Source organism: Patagioenas fasciata, chromosome Z, assembly GCF_037038585.1.
Source record: "Patagioenas fasciata isolate bPatFas1 chromosome Z, bPatFas1.hap1, whole genome shotgun sequence".
Classification (NCBI taxonomy): Eukaryota; Metazoa; Chordata; class Aves; order Columbiformes; family Columbidae; genus Patagioenas; species Patagioenas fasciata.
This window is the reverse complement of record NC_092560.1, coordinates 33718747-33737354: the sequence shown is the minus strand read 5'-3', so window position 1 is coordinate 33737354 and position 18608 is coordinate 33718747. Positions and strand designations below refer to the sequence as shown.

The 18608-nt window shown below is 32.8% G+C and overlaps 1 protein-coding gene across 2 annotated transcripts in view; it reads left to right on the top strand.

Moving 5' to 3' along the window:
* CNTNAP4 (contactin associated protein family member 4) overlaps positions 1-18608 on the top strand; it is a 246424-nt gene that overhangs the window by 43441 nt on the left and 184375 nt on the right. For both annotated transcript variants that reach the window (XM_065860464.2, XM_071801956.1), the window contains exon 2: positions 1613-1723. In XM_065860464.2, the coding sequence (XP_065716536.2) occupies positions 1613-1723 (111 nt within the window). The remainder of the gene's footprint in view (positions 1-1612; positions 1724-18608) is intronic.

Genomic DNA, 18608 nt, shown 5'->3' with positions numbered 1-18608 from the left:
ATATACTCTTATTTCCCTTCACTTTTTTTCTTCTTCTGTTCTTACAAGTAGATAATTTGTCCCATCCTCTTTCATTATTGTAAATCTAATCTGTGTATAATGAAGTGAAAAATGAGCTTGCTGTTAGACAATAAAAGATAGTTATAAAATTTTGTAATTTGTATTATAGAAACCTAGAGTGGGAAAAAACTTATGAAAGTAAATTATAATTTTATTTTTCCCTTTCACATAAATGAGGTACTCCAAACTTGTTGGAGTATGGTTCACATGAGCTTGTAATGAATACAAAATATATCCTCTTGTTTGTAATGGCTGGGTATTATTTATGAGATTTTAGAGAACTTCTACCTGTATGGTTAGTATGAGGCCTTCTCTTTGGGAAGAGTTTTGCTTAAAGAAACAAATGAAGTAGCTTAAAAAAAAAAAAAAAATTGAAGGTGATAAAAAAATCCCTTGGAGGCATTCATATAAAAGTCTTGCTGCTAATTAGAAATGTTATTCAGCAGAAACACTTAATTATCACTGAGTCAGGAAAGGATTTTGTATTAATTAATAGTCATGATTTTGGTAGTGGAAATCTGGTAGAAAAAGAGAAGTGTAGAAGATAAGTTACCTGTGACTCATCACTTATCATTTACATCCAGTCAATGTGTTTATCCTAAAAAGAACCATTTTATAAATACTGATAGTTTACATGATTTCACCTCATTTTCTAAACAACAGATACCAGCACCGTATAGCTATGGAAAGACTTGCTTATAGTTTTTCTAAAGTCAGTCTTTTTTCAGCTAAAACTAGAACAGATATTGATTCTCCATTTATATTTTTCAAATTTAAATGGAGAAAGAACACATGTCCAGTACAGTAATTGAGCTGGAGAGGTATTTAACATCCAAATTATTGATTAGCATTTGCTTGGTTATGCACCATTGGTTGTGAACTGCAATTAAGTCTCCTTTTTCTGAAACACTCAGGTTTCATTCTGTATGATGTTAGGGCTTGTATAGTAATAACTCTGTGATAATGATTTTGTGCTGTGTTTTTATCAAGCAGTGCTTGAAAGGAAGGAGTTGTGCTGGTTTGGTTGTGGGGTTTTTTTAGTTTGTTTTATAGTAGTTGTTGTTTTGTTTTATTTTGTTTTTAATAAATATCTGTCTTTAATGTGATTGCATATTAAATGTGGTTTCACAGAACTGTACTGTCATCAGGTCTAAAGAAAATAAAGAGCATGTGCCAAGTTTGGTAACATGAAGCTACAACCGGGACTAGAAGGTGTCATTTGCTATTCATGCAAATAACAGTGAGCTGTGAGCCATTTATCAGCATGATCTCAGAAGTTACATAAGAAGTGGACAAGCACAGTCATTTGAAGAGCATAACAAATTATACCCTCGTAGTCTCTTGAAACATTGGGTAAAGAAAAAAAAACATTGCTGCTTCAGTACTGATACCTTTACATGTGATAAAGCTAGAGGAAATATTTAGAGATGTACTGCTCTCAGATATAAGGTAGAAAGATAGATTAATATATTTTTCTAGCGGTATCTTTGGTTACAGTTCCAGTAAATGGTGTTTATTGTATTAACATGAGTGTGTTATTTTTCACTGGCAGATAACTGTGATGATCAGTTGGTGTCCACTTTGCCTCAGTCATCATTCAGCAGTTCATCAGAGCTGTCTAGTAGTCACAGCCCTGGATTTGCAAGGCTTAATCGGAGAGAGGGTGAGTGCATTTTATTGGTCAGTTAATGGTATTTATTTTTACATGTTTTTTTAACCATTTTTGTACCTGTGCAGAACGTTTAAAGGTTACATAGTTAACATATTCTGGATTATTTGAGCTAAAGAGAGTTACATTTGTTTTAACGAGACCAGACAGGTAAAGCAGTCTCACAGAATCGACTTTGCCATGAACACTAATTTTTTGTGTGGTAAAAATTATATATTCAGACACTTGTGAACATTTTACTGGGTTTAGTGCAGAGGAGTCATCCTGACTGAAACCAGAATCTTCATGTGATTTTCCAGCATAAAATGCAGACAGCTTTGAAGATATATTTGTGCATACTCCTAAAACAAAATTTAAATTCACTTTGTTTCTTAACAAGATAATAATAACATAAATAATATACTTTCTCTTAGAAGACAAATAGAAGAAGTAGAAACATATGACTGTCATTGTACATCACTCTCTAAGAAAATAAGGAAAAATGCAGATTCCATTTGGAGACACAGGACCAAGTGTTAAGGAAATATTTTTGAGAAATAGTTTTATTTTTTCCCTGGCAATTTAAAGCCTTGGTTATTGCAATTTTATTTATTCATTGAGCCTAATATTTTATTATTTTATTATTTTACTGAAATGAAGGAAACTTGTCTGTTAGGTTATTATTTATATTATACCACCACATGAATCTTCTGAAAGCTCTCTATCATTTCTAATTTTCTTTGATGTAGTAATTAAATTAAATCTTCACTCTTTTTGGTCAATTATGGGACACCTTCTTTGTTAAATGCAGTTAAACTTTGATAACATTATTATTTTTATCTTTTCTAATGTGGAGATTACCCATTTTAGCTGAAATTTAGTGATAACTCAAATATTATACTTTGTGTCATGGATACTGAAGGAATGAGAAATAATGAATTTCTTTGAATTAGTGTAAACGTGTGCTTTCTGTTCCGAATGATAACAGTCTACTGTGAAGCTTTTTGACAGTATCTGTTATATTATATACAATCTGTCAAAAAGAATTTAAACTCTCAAAACATATCATGTTAGATTTTGTGTTGTGTTTGTGGCCTATTTGTAATAAGTAATTACGTTCAAATGTCATGTTAAAAAATACATGTAAGTCCATTGAACATTAAAAAGATAAAAATTAATTTTGAAATACAGCGAAATCTCAGCTATCAGGCTCATTAGGCAAGTATCCAGATCAGTCATTCCTGTCACTAACACACGTAACAGAAATTTTTCTTCTTTTTTTCCTGAACATTCCAGCAAGGTTCTTGCTCTCAACATCACCGTGCTAATGCTGAGGAGGAATAAGTATATTTAGGAAGGATTTTATTAAAATGTGGCAATATGATGTTACTGGTAAACAAAATCCCACTTGTTGATACACCTAAAACAATACTCTGTTTTGAAACGATGGCTTTGCAAACAGCTAACCTCTGGGTTGAAAAGAAGTCAGTTTAGATATCCAAGAGCATATGCTACTGTTTCAATTCAACTTTGTCTGATGTTTGTAAACCAAAACCATGATCCACTGTGTAGTTTAAGTTCTAGGAAGTTATGCTCAATGTCCCACCTATTGGTAAGCTGTTTGACAACATGAGCATGCAGTGGCTGGAGCTGCTATGCTGGTTTATGGAAGGAGTTTCTATGGACACCAGCTTCTTTTTAATTGTTACCCATAAGGAAGCAAAAAAGAAACTGGTTCAAAAGTGTAGTCCTGGGATATCTCACTAAAATACTGTCTTAGGTTACCATCTAATCCTAACAATTCAATGTTAATACAGACAGTGTGAACCATGCTGATTATTTAGAGCTATTCAGATACAGCCAGCTCCACTCATATATTTAATTACTATAATTTATATCAATATATATAACTGTATGCGATTTAAATTAGTAAGTCTGTAAATTAAGTCTTAGAATACATTGCATTGGCAAAATAATTTCTATTCTTGGATAACCATGATTTACTGGAACATTTGCTAGGTACTGATAGTCAGAAACTCTACAGTGAAGAAGGAATATCCCAATCTATTTCATTTTACTAGTGTGCAAATTTGATAAGAATAAACTTCTGTTTTGAATGATGATAATAAAGAGAAGTAGGTATTTTGGAACGACTTGCCTTAATTTGAAGTAATACGTGCTCTTAGAATCTTAACTAACATGATTTCTCATCAAACAGTACATTGATCTTGCCAAAAAATGTACATTTATAAACTTTTTTCCATTTGGCTATTTTCATGTGCTATGGAATTGTGTTGGAGCGATAAAGGACTCAGCATTCTGATTCAATGTGAATCACGCAAAGCAATTTGTTACAGAAACAAGCCTCCTTATATACGCAACTATTCTCTAATCATGCGTCCACGCTCCAAGCATGGATTCGCTACATGAGTATCGTGGGCAGTCCACACGCTGGAGCCCCAACGATGATAGGTCCGATGACTCACGCCATGCTGAGGCCCTGTTAATGAAGAAACGCCCCTCTTTCTCACAGCAGATTCTGTTCTCAGCTTCTCGAAGTGGCCTTGAGATTCCTTTGGGTCTGACTAATTCAACAACACATCTCCATCTAACAAAATCCCTCCACAGAGTTGTGACATGTTAGCATGCATTTTTTTAGATTTATCATTTCATTCACATTGCTTTGCAGTATTTTAATAACTTTATGTATTTTCATCCCTTTACAGTATTCTCATCACTTTATGTCTGGTATTTGTCCATCTCATGTAGATAAAAAGCAGCAGCCTGCCTAATTAGAAGATTGCTAGGTCTCTGCTTTCTCATTCTGTGTACCTCAGGTTCACAGTACACAACAGAGTACAGATTTGAATGTCTTACTTATCTTTCATGTTCAAATATTTTGTTAGTTTAATAACTTATTACCAGACTCTTTTTTTTGTTCATTCAGTCATAATTCTATAGAATTGTGTAGATGAGGTGAGATGAAAAAAATTGCCTTCAATAAATTAATCATCTCAAATAAATTAGCCTTAACACATACACACACATGTATATATTTGGGTTTTTTTTGGTGAGAATAGAGACTCAGTACTCATTATAGAGGAATGCATACCATTTCTGTTCTGAATCTGTATTTAATTCTTTCCTGTGAATTTTCAACTAAAAACTTGACTATATTTGCAATACCTATACATGAAATTTTTATTTCAGTGGAATAAAACAAGTCATTATACATATATGGTTATAAACAGATGGGTTTAGTCACTCAACAAATAGTTGTTGAATTATATAGACTGTCAAAAAGATCTGTTACTAGGAGAAAATGACTTGGATTGCTGTATTGTCAGTGATTTTATGAAAGCAATGAACACATAGTTACCATTTCAAAATACATTCTCTGATAATTACAAATGGTTTACCTTTAGTATAGATAATATTCTGAAGAAAACTGACTCATTCATTTAACCAAAGATAGTATTTGGGAGTGATTATGACCTTCTAACATTTGACTTGGGCAAGCAGATTATGATCCCAGTCCAATAATATACTTACTTGGTTATTAAAATGCCAAAATTAGGGAAAATCGAACACAATTTAGAAAGCAAAAAGTGCAGTGTTTTTACACACATTACTTAGAAATAAAATTTTTTACATTCATCAGTAAGTCTACATATAAACCTACACTTTTTCAAATGGCAAAGAAAGGTACAAGTTAGCAAATCAGGAATATGTGTAGTTTCACGGAAGAGGGGAGCAGTTCTTTAACCATACAACTTTATGTCTACTAAATGTAGAAAATTAATAGGAAAAGGTAAAGAGTTTGAGGAGAGAAAGTTACAACTTAAAAAAAAAGCACAGTATAGAGTTTAAAGGAAGATCTAATAAAAATTGTAATAGCAGGAGGAGATTAGTTAAACAGCTAACTGACTATGTTTCAACTCTGTTTGTAAAAGAAAAGGATAAACATGGTTGAACTATGTTATAACTCATTATTTTTTTCAGTCCAATAACAGTTAAGGATAGTGATAACCTCTAGAAAAAAATTATTACATGTTCTTCAAACTTTTAATTATTATTGGTGCATTGGTTTCCTGAAGCATTGCAAATATTCAATACTGAAGCAGAGCCAATGAATACTCCTGCCAACTGATAAAGTAACAAGAATTAAGGAAAAACAAAACAAAACAAGCGCCCAAATATGCACACACTAATAGCAGTAAAATATTTTTAATAGAAAAATAGATCTTATAAAACCTTGTTTTAAATATCTGAGGTTAGTAGACCTAAATACAGGGATTTAATATATGTGGAATTTGACTTTATGCCTAACGCTGTATGACTTTCTAATTTTAAATAATAGTACAGTATCAATACAGTCCAAATTAAATAGATTAAGAACTAGCTGTCTGATACTCAAAAGCATTTATCATTACTGTTTAGAAGTGTATCCACAGAAGTTCAGGGGAAACTCTGAGGTCAAGTCTGTTCCATACTTCTGTTGATTATAAGTAAATACAAAGTAATTTATGATGAAATAGATAAATGACATGAAGACTGGTGAATGGTAAATATTCATGGCAAAGTAATTATGCAGAGATATGGTAATAGACTTACTTATTAAAATAAGCCCTTTAACTGGGTGAGTTATATAGTTTTTAGAAGAAAGAATGAATGTTACACTTATCAAATAGGAACTGTATCCTATGAAGTTGTGACTGAAACTAATGTGGGAGTTGATCTGAATTAGCAATTCACTATTAGCATGTTCTCTAGCAAAAAGAATTAAATTTTTTTATATACAAATAGAAGAAAGTTCTTACTGTTCATATAGCTATATACTTTACCACTAACTGTGTGGTAAAATTCTGGGTCCTGAAAGGGATGTTGGAAAACTAGGCTGTTTTTCTATGTCAGCTCTACCACTGTGAATAGGTGATACAAAAAATGTTTAGGGGAGGTGCTTTTTTTTTAATGTGTCTTTCCACAAGAGGCTAAAAGAAACCAAACCAACCAATCAACCAACCAAAAAAAAAAAAAAAACAACCAAAACCTCCAACCAAACTAAACCAAACCAAACAACCAAAAAACTACAAGAAAAACAAACAAGAAAAAAGGACATCCTGGTTACACTCTGCAAAAAGCCTGAAAAAGCCAGGTGGTACAGAAAGATAGAAACTTTTAAGGACTTTTATTTCTTAAATGTAGGCATTTAGTCCAAATGAGAGTACTTTTTTTTTTTTTTTTTTCCAAACAAAAGATAGGTAACATATATTTCTTTACAGAGAGAAATAGGGTATCCCAAAGAAAGGAACAAAATACCTACTTAGAACTAGTCGTAGGAACTGTAAGTACGAATAGCTCACATTAGCCAACAAGGCTGTGCTTTTGTCCACAGTTTGCCAACAATGTTCACAATGAGTAGTCAGCTGAAATTTGGCACTACAGTTTGTTCTATCTGTAAGTATCAATGGTTTTTTGACATGTTATCTCCCAACTGTGATCTTTGGAAGAGCGTTCTGTCAGACAGAGAGAAGGTTGTGTCATTGTTGAGGTTGGGATCTTCTAGTTTTTGTCTGCAGAGGGATCAGTATTTCATGCTGCTTGAACATGCACAAAGTCCTCTCATTCATCATTTCAATCCTACACAAAAAGAGTTATGAATGAGACAGTGAAGCATCATATCCCAAAATGTAAGGCTTCTTTTGAATTAACATACTTTCACAACTTTACAGGTAAAAATGCAGAATAAAGTTGCCTTACAAGAGTACATGTAACCATGGAAGAGCACTGATACATGGGCAGCTAAATGAGTTGGACAGGGATGTGTCTGTGATTACTTTGCCCAGTATTCACACACAACTACTTGATTAGAATATGACAGAAGAAAATCAAATACAGAAATTTTTAAGTAACCAAAAAATCTGCCTTAAAACTTTGTCTTTCCCTGAGGATGAAGAAAAACGTGTATTTTAATTGTGCTGCCAGCTTATATTTTCAGGTTTTCAGAAGAAACCTGGAAATTTGAATGTGTTAACAGCTACCAAATCTGTTTACTTCTGGTGTGTATATGAAGCTTGTCTTCTCCATTAACCTTTACCCTATCCACTGTATATCAAATACACCTTACTGCACTATTTAAAATTCAAAGAACATTTAAAGGGTAGTTTATTCAATATGGTACTGTAAACTCCTAAAGTTCAACCATTTTTTGAGCACTTATGCCAAGCAGGTCAAACTAGATAAATTATTCCTACCTATCAGTAGTTATTGAAAATATCAAAGAAACAAAGTACGTTTTTCACACAACAAGAAAAGTCTTTTTTCAGTTTTGTTTTGTTTTGTAAGAAGCAGTTTGACCTATGTAATCTAATACTAAAAATTAAAATTAAAAAGTAGACAAAGAGAGAAAGCGAGAGAGAAAGAGAAAAAGAGAGAGAAAGAGAGAAAGAGAGAGAAAGAGAGAGAGAAAGAAAGAGAGAGAAAGAGAGAGAGAAAGAGAGAGAGAGAAAGAGAGAGAAAGAGATGAAGGGAGGAAGGAAGGCAGGAAGGCAGGAAGGAAGGAAGGCAGGAAGGAAGGAAGGAAGGAAGGCAGGAAGGAAGGAAGGAAGGAAGGGGGGAAGGGGGGAAGGGGGGAAGGGAGGGAGGAAGGGAGGGAGGGAGGGAGGGAGGAAGGAAGGAAGGAAGGAAGGAAGGAAGGAAGGAAGGAAGGAAGGAAGGAAGGAAGGAAGGAAGGAAGGAAGGAAGGAAGGAAGGAAGGAAGGAAGGAAAAGAAAGAAAGAAAGAAAGAAAGAAAGAAAGAAAGAAAGAAAGAAAGAAAGAAAGAAAGAAAGAAAGAATACTCCTAAGCAGACTATGTATATAGGATAAAATATTTATGGGTATTTTAAATATTTACAGAACATTGTGCATTCATGAACACTTATGAGGATTTAAGAATATTCACTCAGTTATTTCCAGAAAATGAATTCTAATTTTGTCGTCAAAATTCATTCAAGCATAACAAAGCATAACAAAAGGTTAAACCAGAGCTATTTTGTGTGTGAGAACATCTGTGGAACAGCAAATTCAAATTATGGTGAAATGCACAGAAGAAGGAAGGAAATTTTAATAAGAGTATTTTGTTGTTGAAATGGTTTGATACAGTTTTTCTACTGAAATAGAGCTATGGGAAGAGAAAAAAGTGAGAACAATTTTTATAAAAAGTTGTGTAGAGATAGAATATTTAAATACTTTTAGAAGTAAATTTGAATGGGTTGAGAGCAAGATCAAATATAAATTTACTTCAGAAATTGAATGTTACTACTCAAATATGCTATCACCGTTGCTAAACTCAATATAATAAAAATACAAATCTTGATCTATCCTTATTGATATTTTTGGTTTAGATATTTTTAAATAACATATTTTTAAAATCTTAGATAAAGGTTGAATTTTATCCAAAATTTGAATCAGTGTGATGAATTTTAGAGAGTTACAATATAATTTTACTCCCAAGACTGCTTTTCAGTAATAAATCATTTAAGATAATATCTCCTTTAATATTTTGAGAGATGGAAAAATTGTTTAAAATGCTGATGCATCAGTTTTCCTCAATTTTTTCCTTGCATGTTCGAGGCACAAGTAGGGGTTGGAATTTTTTCGTTGTTGTTGAAAAATCAAAAGCACTCAAATGCTAGACGGGCCAAGATCAAAGATTTTTTGACAATTTCCTAAATTAAAAAAGGGTAGAAAATTTTATAAGTAATTTCAGTTGTAGTGTAAAATGAATTTCAGTGCCTTAAGTACCAATTTTTTAAGAACACCTAGTTTTCAATTCTAAAGGAAAGTAATATAAAAATATAAACCATTCTTCCTGCGACACCACTGCATGAAGTTCAGAGACTTTAATTCGCCAAAGGATTTCTCTCACCATCTCCTTTAAAATATTTTTCCTCACCTTGTTAGTGCTTCGTTTGCTGGCATACAAGATGTGGTTTTCTGTATTATGATCCTACTGGAGCAGTACCGTCATGCCAGCCCAACTGCCTGTAGAGCTCAGAATTCCTAGGCTAAATTAGTCTCAAAGCCCTAAAAAATGGTGGCAATCTCATGAATATCCGAGTTACTATTTCACTCAGTGTCAGATAGGCAGGTCATTCAACTAAATAATGTCTTAACTTTTATAGTACTATGTTACATTTATTATATTACATTATAATTTAAATCTTTAGATATCTCAAAGATGCAGAAAATCCTATACTAAGGCACTTCAGAAAATACTACATATGAGCTGGAAAGAGACTCTCATGAACCATATGTTTCTGGGAAGTAACAGACTCCTCATGCTAAACTGAGTACTATCTAAGGTAGGAGTAACTGGTGGAAGGTAACTTTGACTCACATTTTTGCTACAGAAATGAATAGAAATGAAATATCCATTAATGGAATTTTATTTTTAAATTTTGAATAATGAAATATTTAAAGATATATGTCAACATTAATGGCAGAATAATTTAAATACACATGCATATTAGGTAGTGGCATCTACTTTTTAAACTTTGTCACAGTATGATTTGTTAGGTACATTAACAAATCCATCTCAAGAGAGGCTATCCATTGCTTTCAAACCTAATTAGCCATTCTCAGAATAACATAATAAAACTGAAAATTCAATAGGAATCTTCAAGACTTTTTAAGATTTGAAATCCAAAATGGAACTTTGAGTCCATTACCCAAGATTTTTGAGAAAAACAATTAAAAATAAAGGTCATGAGAAACCAGTACTAACTAAATCTCCAGGAAAGACTTAGTTAAGGCTGTTTAAATCCCTGCCAGAGAAGGTTTTTTACTGCATGTACAGTTTAGTCTTTGAAAAACCAACCTGAAGACTGAAAAAAAAATAAAATACTTAATAGTGGCTAAGAATATTGGATATTATAATAAAATAAGTATTTTTACTGACTTTATCAACTTTTACTTTTTGATGATGAGTTGAAATGGTCTCTATTTTAAAACTTCTCAAATACAACAAAATATATGCAGTGCTGAAAATCCTGCAAGCATGGGCAGTGTGCTACAAGTATAGGTAATACAATTTTGAAATGCTGATATAATATTAAGTGGATAATTAGTGTCATTGATCAAGCATTGATTTAAAAATATCCACAACTGAGCCCTCTAGTGTTCCCAGCTGCAAAAAGAGAGATACAAAGGTAAGAATTTTAACACATCCACAATCCAGAATCTTTTGATCTGAAGAGCTTTAAGCGTAATTTCTGATGATAGTTGTTAAATTTCAGTAATACTGTGAAAATCCATTGAAAATTCTGAATTTTTGAAAGTAAATGTTAAAGAATAATTATAATAATGTAATAAAAAATTATAAACAACTGTATAAAAGAGAGTTCATCCAAATGTTTTCAGTGTTTTGTGATGTGTAAAAGTTCTGCTAATTATTTTTAGAAATGAAGCAGCCAAAGTCTGCCTTTGATATCAAATCCTTGAGCTATGGAAAGATGGATGTTGTTCTGATGGGAAATCAAAAGGGTCTATTGATTCTGAAGCATAAATTGTCAAAAACAGACTGGCAGGCTAAATGATAAATCAGTTTTCAAACAGCTCTTGATATTTCAACTTCTAACATTTTAAATGGGATTAAACTGCCTCATGTTGAAGTGTACCTGTTTTATAAATATAGAAAAAGGGATGAAATCAGATCTTTACTTTTGCTGCTGTTGAGAGGGATAAATAGATTTACATCTGGCAACAACAACCCTTTGTCTGAGTTTATTGTATGCCTTTACTTCTGAAATAAGACGTATGTGATTTAAGAGAATTTATAAAATCTTTGTTTTTTCAGTTAAGCACAAAACCAAAATAAGGGCAATAAGTGAATCATATTCAAGTATGGATTAATCCTAAATTCAAGTACTTAAAAATTATAAAATATCTTAAATCAAACCAAAATCAAGACTGTCTGGGAATGAGATAGAACTGGAAAATATATCACTATTTATTTATTTTTTTTTTTCTCATTTTGTTCCAGCTCTTAAAAAAAAAAAAAAAAAAAAAGATATTCAGTACATCATTGGCATGTCTTTCAATGCATCTTTACAATATTTTATATCAAAAAGAATCAAGTCATCTTATAAATATGTTCTGATTAATGAGTATTGATAGCTTAAACAGACATTTTAGCTTCCTTAATTATAATAATTCTCATCAATATATGCAGTGTTGTTTTGTTTAGACCTTTGTTAGAATACTATTTTACGTCTCTAGGTCTTCAGTGTCTTGTCACAAACAACCGCCTTATTAACTGCAGAATACTCTTCTGGCTTTTGGTTAGGTTGGTGCAGAAGTAATTGCAGTTTTGGTCCGTGAACTTTAAATCATTATAACTAGGCTCAAATACATCTTTATTAATCAAAATAGGAATCATTACAATTAGCACATTTTTGACAATAAGAAATAAGCTTGTTTATTCCTGTAGCAGAAAAATCTGTGCTTCAGGATTCTACAAACTCTTGGAAAATATTTTCTGCATCCTGCTCGTTGTGGAAGTGTTTGTCAGCAAAACATTCTCGAGATGCTTGAAGAAATGGTAGTCAGTGAATATAGCAGATGAGGTGAATCTTTGTAGCCCAATTTATTCAACTTTTAAAACATTGGTTGTGTGACATGTGATCAGGCATTGTCATGGAGAAGATGTGGGCACTTTCTGTTGACTTCAGGCATTGCAATTTTTGGTGTACCTCAATTTCCTCTTACTTCTCACATGAAATTGTTTCACCTTGATTCAGAAAGCTGTAGTGGATCGGACAGGCACCAGACTACCAAAAAGAGACCGTGACTTTTTTTAGGTGCAAATCTGGCTTTGGGAAGTGCTTTGGAGCTTCTTCTTGGTCTAACCACTGCACTGTACATTCATTAGCAGTTCCTGGACCAAATGCATTGTTGATGTTGTGAGTTGTCTCTGCTGCTTTATGAGCCATTTTGAACTCGAATAAGAAAGTTGCTCAAATTCACTTTTTTGTCTAAGATCAGTTCTATAGTCTAAAATAAATATAAAATTAACATCAAGTGATAAGTTGGTAGCAAGAAAAAAAAAAAAGTGAGAAAAATGCATTAAAATGATGTATAACATAACCACATTTATTTAAGGATGTATTCCAATATCAAATGACAAATATCAACAATACAAAAACCACAATTCTTTTTGCACCAACCTAATAATAAATGTGGGATACATTACATTGCTAAAAAGACTATTGCATTCTGAAGTGACTACTGCTTGATTAAAAAAGACGTATCTTCCTGTTTAGAAACTAATTGTTCCTGAGTGAAACTGGTACTGGAAACAATCTCACATTTCCTTAAAAGTTTGTGGCTTTGCTGTTTTTCAAAGTAGAGCTATTATAAGTGAACTACTCTGAATTACTAAAACATAAGTATTCTGACTTATGTTTACAAAGTTTAACACTTCCATGACCATATGCATTTCCTTTCTGCTAAATGCACATATTCAGTAGAAAGATGATTAAAAGTACTTTGAGCATCAACTATGTGTACTTCATATGTAATCTAAAACATAGTAATCCAGAACTGATTCTGGGTTTGCTATTGATTTTCAATAATGAATCAAGCTTCTTGTATTTTAAAGTAATATATCAATAGCTTGGTTTTCTATAATATTCTACTTTCTGCACTTGCCCTCTAGCACTGCAGCCATATTTTGGTCTAAGGGCCTTTCCATAAATTGAGAATTATTTATTTGACCATTTCTGACTAATTTTCTGAGTTACCTTTTTTTCCCCTTCTAGTAGTTATAACTAATGGTTTAAAAATGTATTTTGTAGGGAAATCACTGTCTCTAATAAGAAGTTTCTGTATATACTCAGAGGACTAACTACTAATTCACTGCAGAAAGCCAGCTGTCTACATTTAGTAAAAAGTCAACCTTGAAATTGGTAAGCTTAGAAGAGTAGTCATGAAAGAATACCTCAGGCAAAAATTTAATGACCCATTAAAATCATAGATTTCACAACTCATTACATTGTTGGCCATGTCTCCTCAAGGGATTGTTTTGCCTTTTTGAGAACTAAGAAGGCTTGATTATTTTTTCCAGCCTGTAGAAATATGGAAAAGCTCTCAGCATTTAATTTTTTATGACATGGAACTGGTAGTGATATAAGTATTAAGGAAAAAAAAAAGTAATTTCATGTTATTATTTCCTGATGATAAAAAGCAAAAGAAACCTCACCTTATCTTCTATTTGGAACTGCAACAAAGAAACTCTTATTTTTGTTGCTATAAGGGTATTTGTCATATAAAACTAATTATATGTCCATATTTAGTGACTTGAAGTTTTCTAGTGTGTGTACATGGGAACACACAGTAATTTAATGAGACTATTTTGAGTAGAGATGTTTAAGGGACCACATTCATACATAGGATTCTTCATGCTGAAATGAGAGAGCGCAAAAACCACTGTGGCTCTGTTCTCATTTCTTAAAAACAAGCAAGGTATTTTTCCTCTTACAAATCCAGAAAAGTTGTCTGTGCCCATCTTTCCCAGGAATCCTAGAAACTTATTGCCAGATTCACGCACTTGACTGATGTATATGTTTGACTTTATTCCCAAAGACAGTATTTTCAGCCAGAGTGAAACTTTGTGACACCCTGTTAAGCAGTTTTCCCTCAAGAAACCAGGAAGCATTTGGCAAAGTTACAACTGAATGGAAATTTTTCATACATATAACTATAGCACCAGGAATGTCAGTATGAATACTACTGGACTATTTGACCTAGTGCCAGGATCTGAGGCAGTTGGAGCTTCCTCCTGGGAGGGCATACATAGTGACAGACATGAAGAATTTTCTGAATTTTCTAATTTTGCTTTACAGAAGAGAAGATTCCCAGCACAGTTTCTGGCCAGATTCCATGTGCAGTAGCTTCCAAGTCCTTTCATCTGCCTTTTCCACTCATTTCTCTAACGTTTACACAATTTCTAAGATCAGAAGAGAAAAAGGCATGATTATTTTTGTCCCTTCCTACTTACTGAGGCCATTTTGGCTCACATGGTTACAAATGTCCTGGACTTCAATCCAGGTTCTAGACTGCTTGGACTCAATTTCCCAGTTGAACTACCAGATATTCAAACTACACATGAAGTCACTGCACCTGGTTGACTGTCACATGTAAGAACTAACCCTTGCAGGTAAAGTATATCTTAATATGAAAACGGTTATAAGAGAAAAATCCTCACTCCAAAATCCGTAAAGAAATTGAATGTTACTGGCAACTGTTCAGATTTTGGTACTGATGAGCCTTTGACTTCTCACTAAATCAAAAGCAGAACAGATAGTATCTTAGTATCTTCACTGATGTCATACTTGCCTATTGGCAGTATCTGTTTGTCCTTCATTTATGCAACATGCTTGATCTTTTTCGCCTCACAGCACCAATATTTATGAAAAAAATATGACCTGTCAATCAGAGAACATGCTTTTTCTAAGATCATAATTGATTCTCTCTGAGAGTCATCCGTTACCATCCCCTATTTTCAGCTCACTTAAAGATTTTCTTCATATATTCATCACACATTAAGTATTTATGTAGTATTTATGGCTAATCTTCTGCAGTTGTATTAAACCTCTTTAACTGAAGTCTAATTCAAGTCACAGTAGAGTTCTTTGTCCCAATGTATACTTCTCATCTTTGATCAAACTCTTGTCTTTCCATACGGAATCTTCTGTCTTCCCATCACCTAATAAATTAGATAGAAATGAGCTGCAAAATAAATTCCTTCATTTCAAATCTGGTACCTGGTGTTAGCCCATAAATCTCAGCAGCACCACTACTTCAGTGGAGAAGGGCAGGCTGACCTTTCAGGGTTGCTGTATAACAAATCTTGAACACTAGTTTGCAGCAGCTCCTAAGTCAGCCAAATATAATGGCTCATAAGGAAAAAAAAAAAAAGCCATCGTCTTGACACATCTTCATGACTTAATAACTAGCAAAATACTGATCTAAATCTTAGAATTGCTAAGGACAGTTGTCAGATTAAAATAATGGAAAAAGAGAGAAAAGCAATCCTGAAACAGCTAAATATTTCTGGTTGTAAGTCTGATGGGATTTGAAGTACTTGGAAACAGGGGATTGTCATTGGAAGTGGTAGTCAACCTTAATAATAAACAATAGTACCGAGATTTTTTATAATGTTATTGACTTTGCATTTCTTTTACAGATCAGTGGATTTTAAACCCAGATCTGTATCTTTTCCATTTCATGTAACTTAATAAGTGAGGAAAGATACGTCAGCTCTTGGGAGGTTATGGCTGGGTAATCAGTGTTCAGAGCTGACATCTGGCTGTAAAAAGCTCCATTAATATGATCAGCTGAAGGCAGGTTTGTGATTGGTGGCCCACTCCAAGCCCATTTGTATATCAGCCAATTTGGTAAACCAAAATGTACTTATTAGTGTAAATTACTAAAGAAATAGGAGGCAAAAGCGGAATTTTAGTTACCAGACGTCTAATTTCTCTGATGGTTCGTAGTGCAGACTGCTAGATACTGAATTAAAAAACAAAACAACCACTATAATACTTGTGTATTTTCTAGAGATTTTACTTGGACCTCTAAAATTATCCATACTCTGCCACTTCAGTGAAGATATTATTTTTGTAACAGAATCATATATTTATATATTTTGTTTAGCCATTTTAGAATGACACAAAGTAATTCTATATTAGTGTAGCTTACAAAAGCATCAAGTTTAATTTCCTCCCCTTTATCCCTCAATAAGGCTATGATACCATGGATATTCTTTGTACTAGTGTGAGAGAACAGAACACAGTTCCTTTATTTGTGAAGTACTTACATGTTAATGACTCTCCAAAAGTTGTAATCACCCTCCAGAAGGGAAGCCCTTCCATGATGCTTAGATATGCAAAACATGTAAAAATTTTAGAGCTGGAAGAACTTGGTCAATCTGGTGTTTTGTATTATTTTGTGATAGCCTGTATTAAGCAGGAGATGCGAGATATTGGACAGAAGAGCTTAATACACTACTTTCCAACAAACACCTTTGTGGAAAATTTGACTTTTTTCACACCCTTTTTTAATGTAACATCTGCTGCATTTCTACAGTATTCTGGTCTGACTAGGAGAGCAGGTTTATTTCTGTTGGAGATGATCTTTCTTGCTGAGAATCCCAGTTACCTGTGATTATCAGCTGTTAAGAACAGGTTGACCTTCCTATCTAAATTTTATGTGCTATATCTGCATTCCTGTTCACTTGTTGGCATAATTGTTGAAGTCTGCTGTATGTTTTGGTGAAGCTTCAGCTTCTATTTTGGTCTTTTATTAGGGTATAAAACTAGGGAGCTACCCTTGGTAGGCAGTATACAACCTCCCAAAGAAACTCCATTATTTGACAGCTTCCACACTTGGGCAACATCATTACTATTGCACAGCTATAAAATTAATGTTCTGACAAAAGTTTAAATCACAGCAATTGGGAAAGAGCTTCCTGTTGTTTGGCTTATGATTTTGTAATATCTCAGTAAAAAAAAAAAAGACTGGTCACACAAGAAAGGATATGTCTTTTCACAATTGGTAACCAAAAAAAAAGCTAACATTAATGAATAATTAATAAACTATCTTCCTTTAATTATTAATTAGCAGTTTCACTATTATTTACTTATTTAATAACAAATATAAATATTATCTACATATTTGTTTTCACTGTGAGGAAATCTTTACCTTACTATGTCTTCATTCACCTGCTTAAGTAGACAAAATTTCCTCATGAGGACATAAATCTGCAAAACGAAAAAACCATAATGTTATCATGTGGGGAAATATGTTATCTCCATCATGTCTCAGAAGTTTCAAGCTCTAAATACACCTCTTCTAGAGACAGAGATTGAGGCTTTATGGTTTGGACTGTTTTTATTTAATTTGGCCTTGATTCTTTGACTAAAGCTCTTTGGACTGCCTAGAAGTAGGTAGAAATGAGTTCTTGAGTTCCTAAGTACATTTGCAATCCAGTTAGTAATATATGTTTCTTAGCATCTGGCACTCATAAATCAAATAAGTAATACGTTGTTAAAATGTAAGGCCTTTAAGGGATATGTGTGTATATATATATATATATATATATAGATATATAGATATATATCTATATATATATATCTATATCTATATATCTATATCTATCTGCTTTTCTGGTGGATACTGCCACCTTCTCTTTTTCATATATGTGTATGTATATATATGATGTGTGTATATGTATGTTGTATGTGTGTATATATATGCCATGCACACACACACATATATATATGATGTTTATCATAATAATCTACTTCAAGAAATCTTTAAAATAAAAAGACCCAAAATTTCAACTCAAAGTAGCCTGTTTAATAACACATTTGAGAAAACAAGACAGCCATGAAACCTCTTAGATATAAGAACAGCGAGAGTCATCGTATTCCTTATTCAATATCCATCTAGTGATAATTTCAGGATATAGAGTTAGATAAGGTGCCATATGACAGCAGAACCGCAACAACAGAGCTGTCAGACATTAGTTTGTGGTTTCAAATTAATAATGCTTAAAAAAATAGGTAAACAAAACACAAATACCATCTAGTCCCATTCTATTTGTGGTTATATCTATGTTTTGCCTTTATTTTGTCCTAAAAATAGTTATTTTACTAATTAGCATTTTATTTACCCATATGTTACAAAAGATTGACAATAATTTACCAATACAGTGAGTTTATTCCTAAAAATACAATTATTTTAATGGATAATTACTGATATCATACTAACTTCTTATTTATTAGACTCAAGCTAAATAAGCATCAGCTTACAAAATTAATTCTTATAAAAAATAAGAGACTGTATAAGTATTATT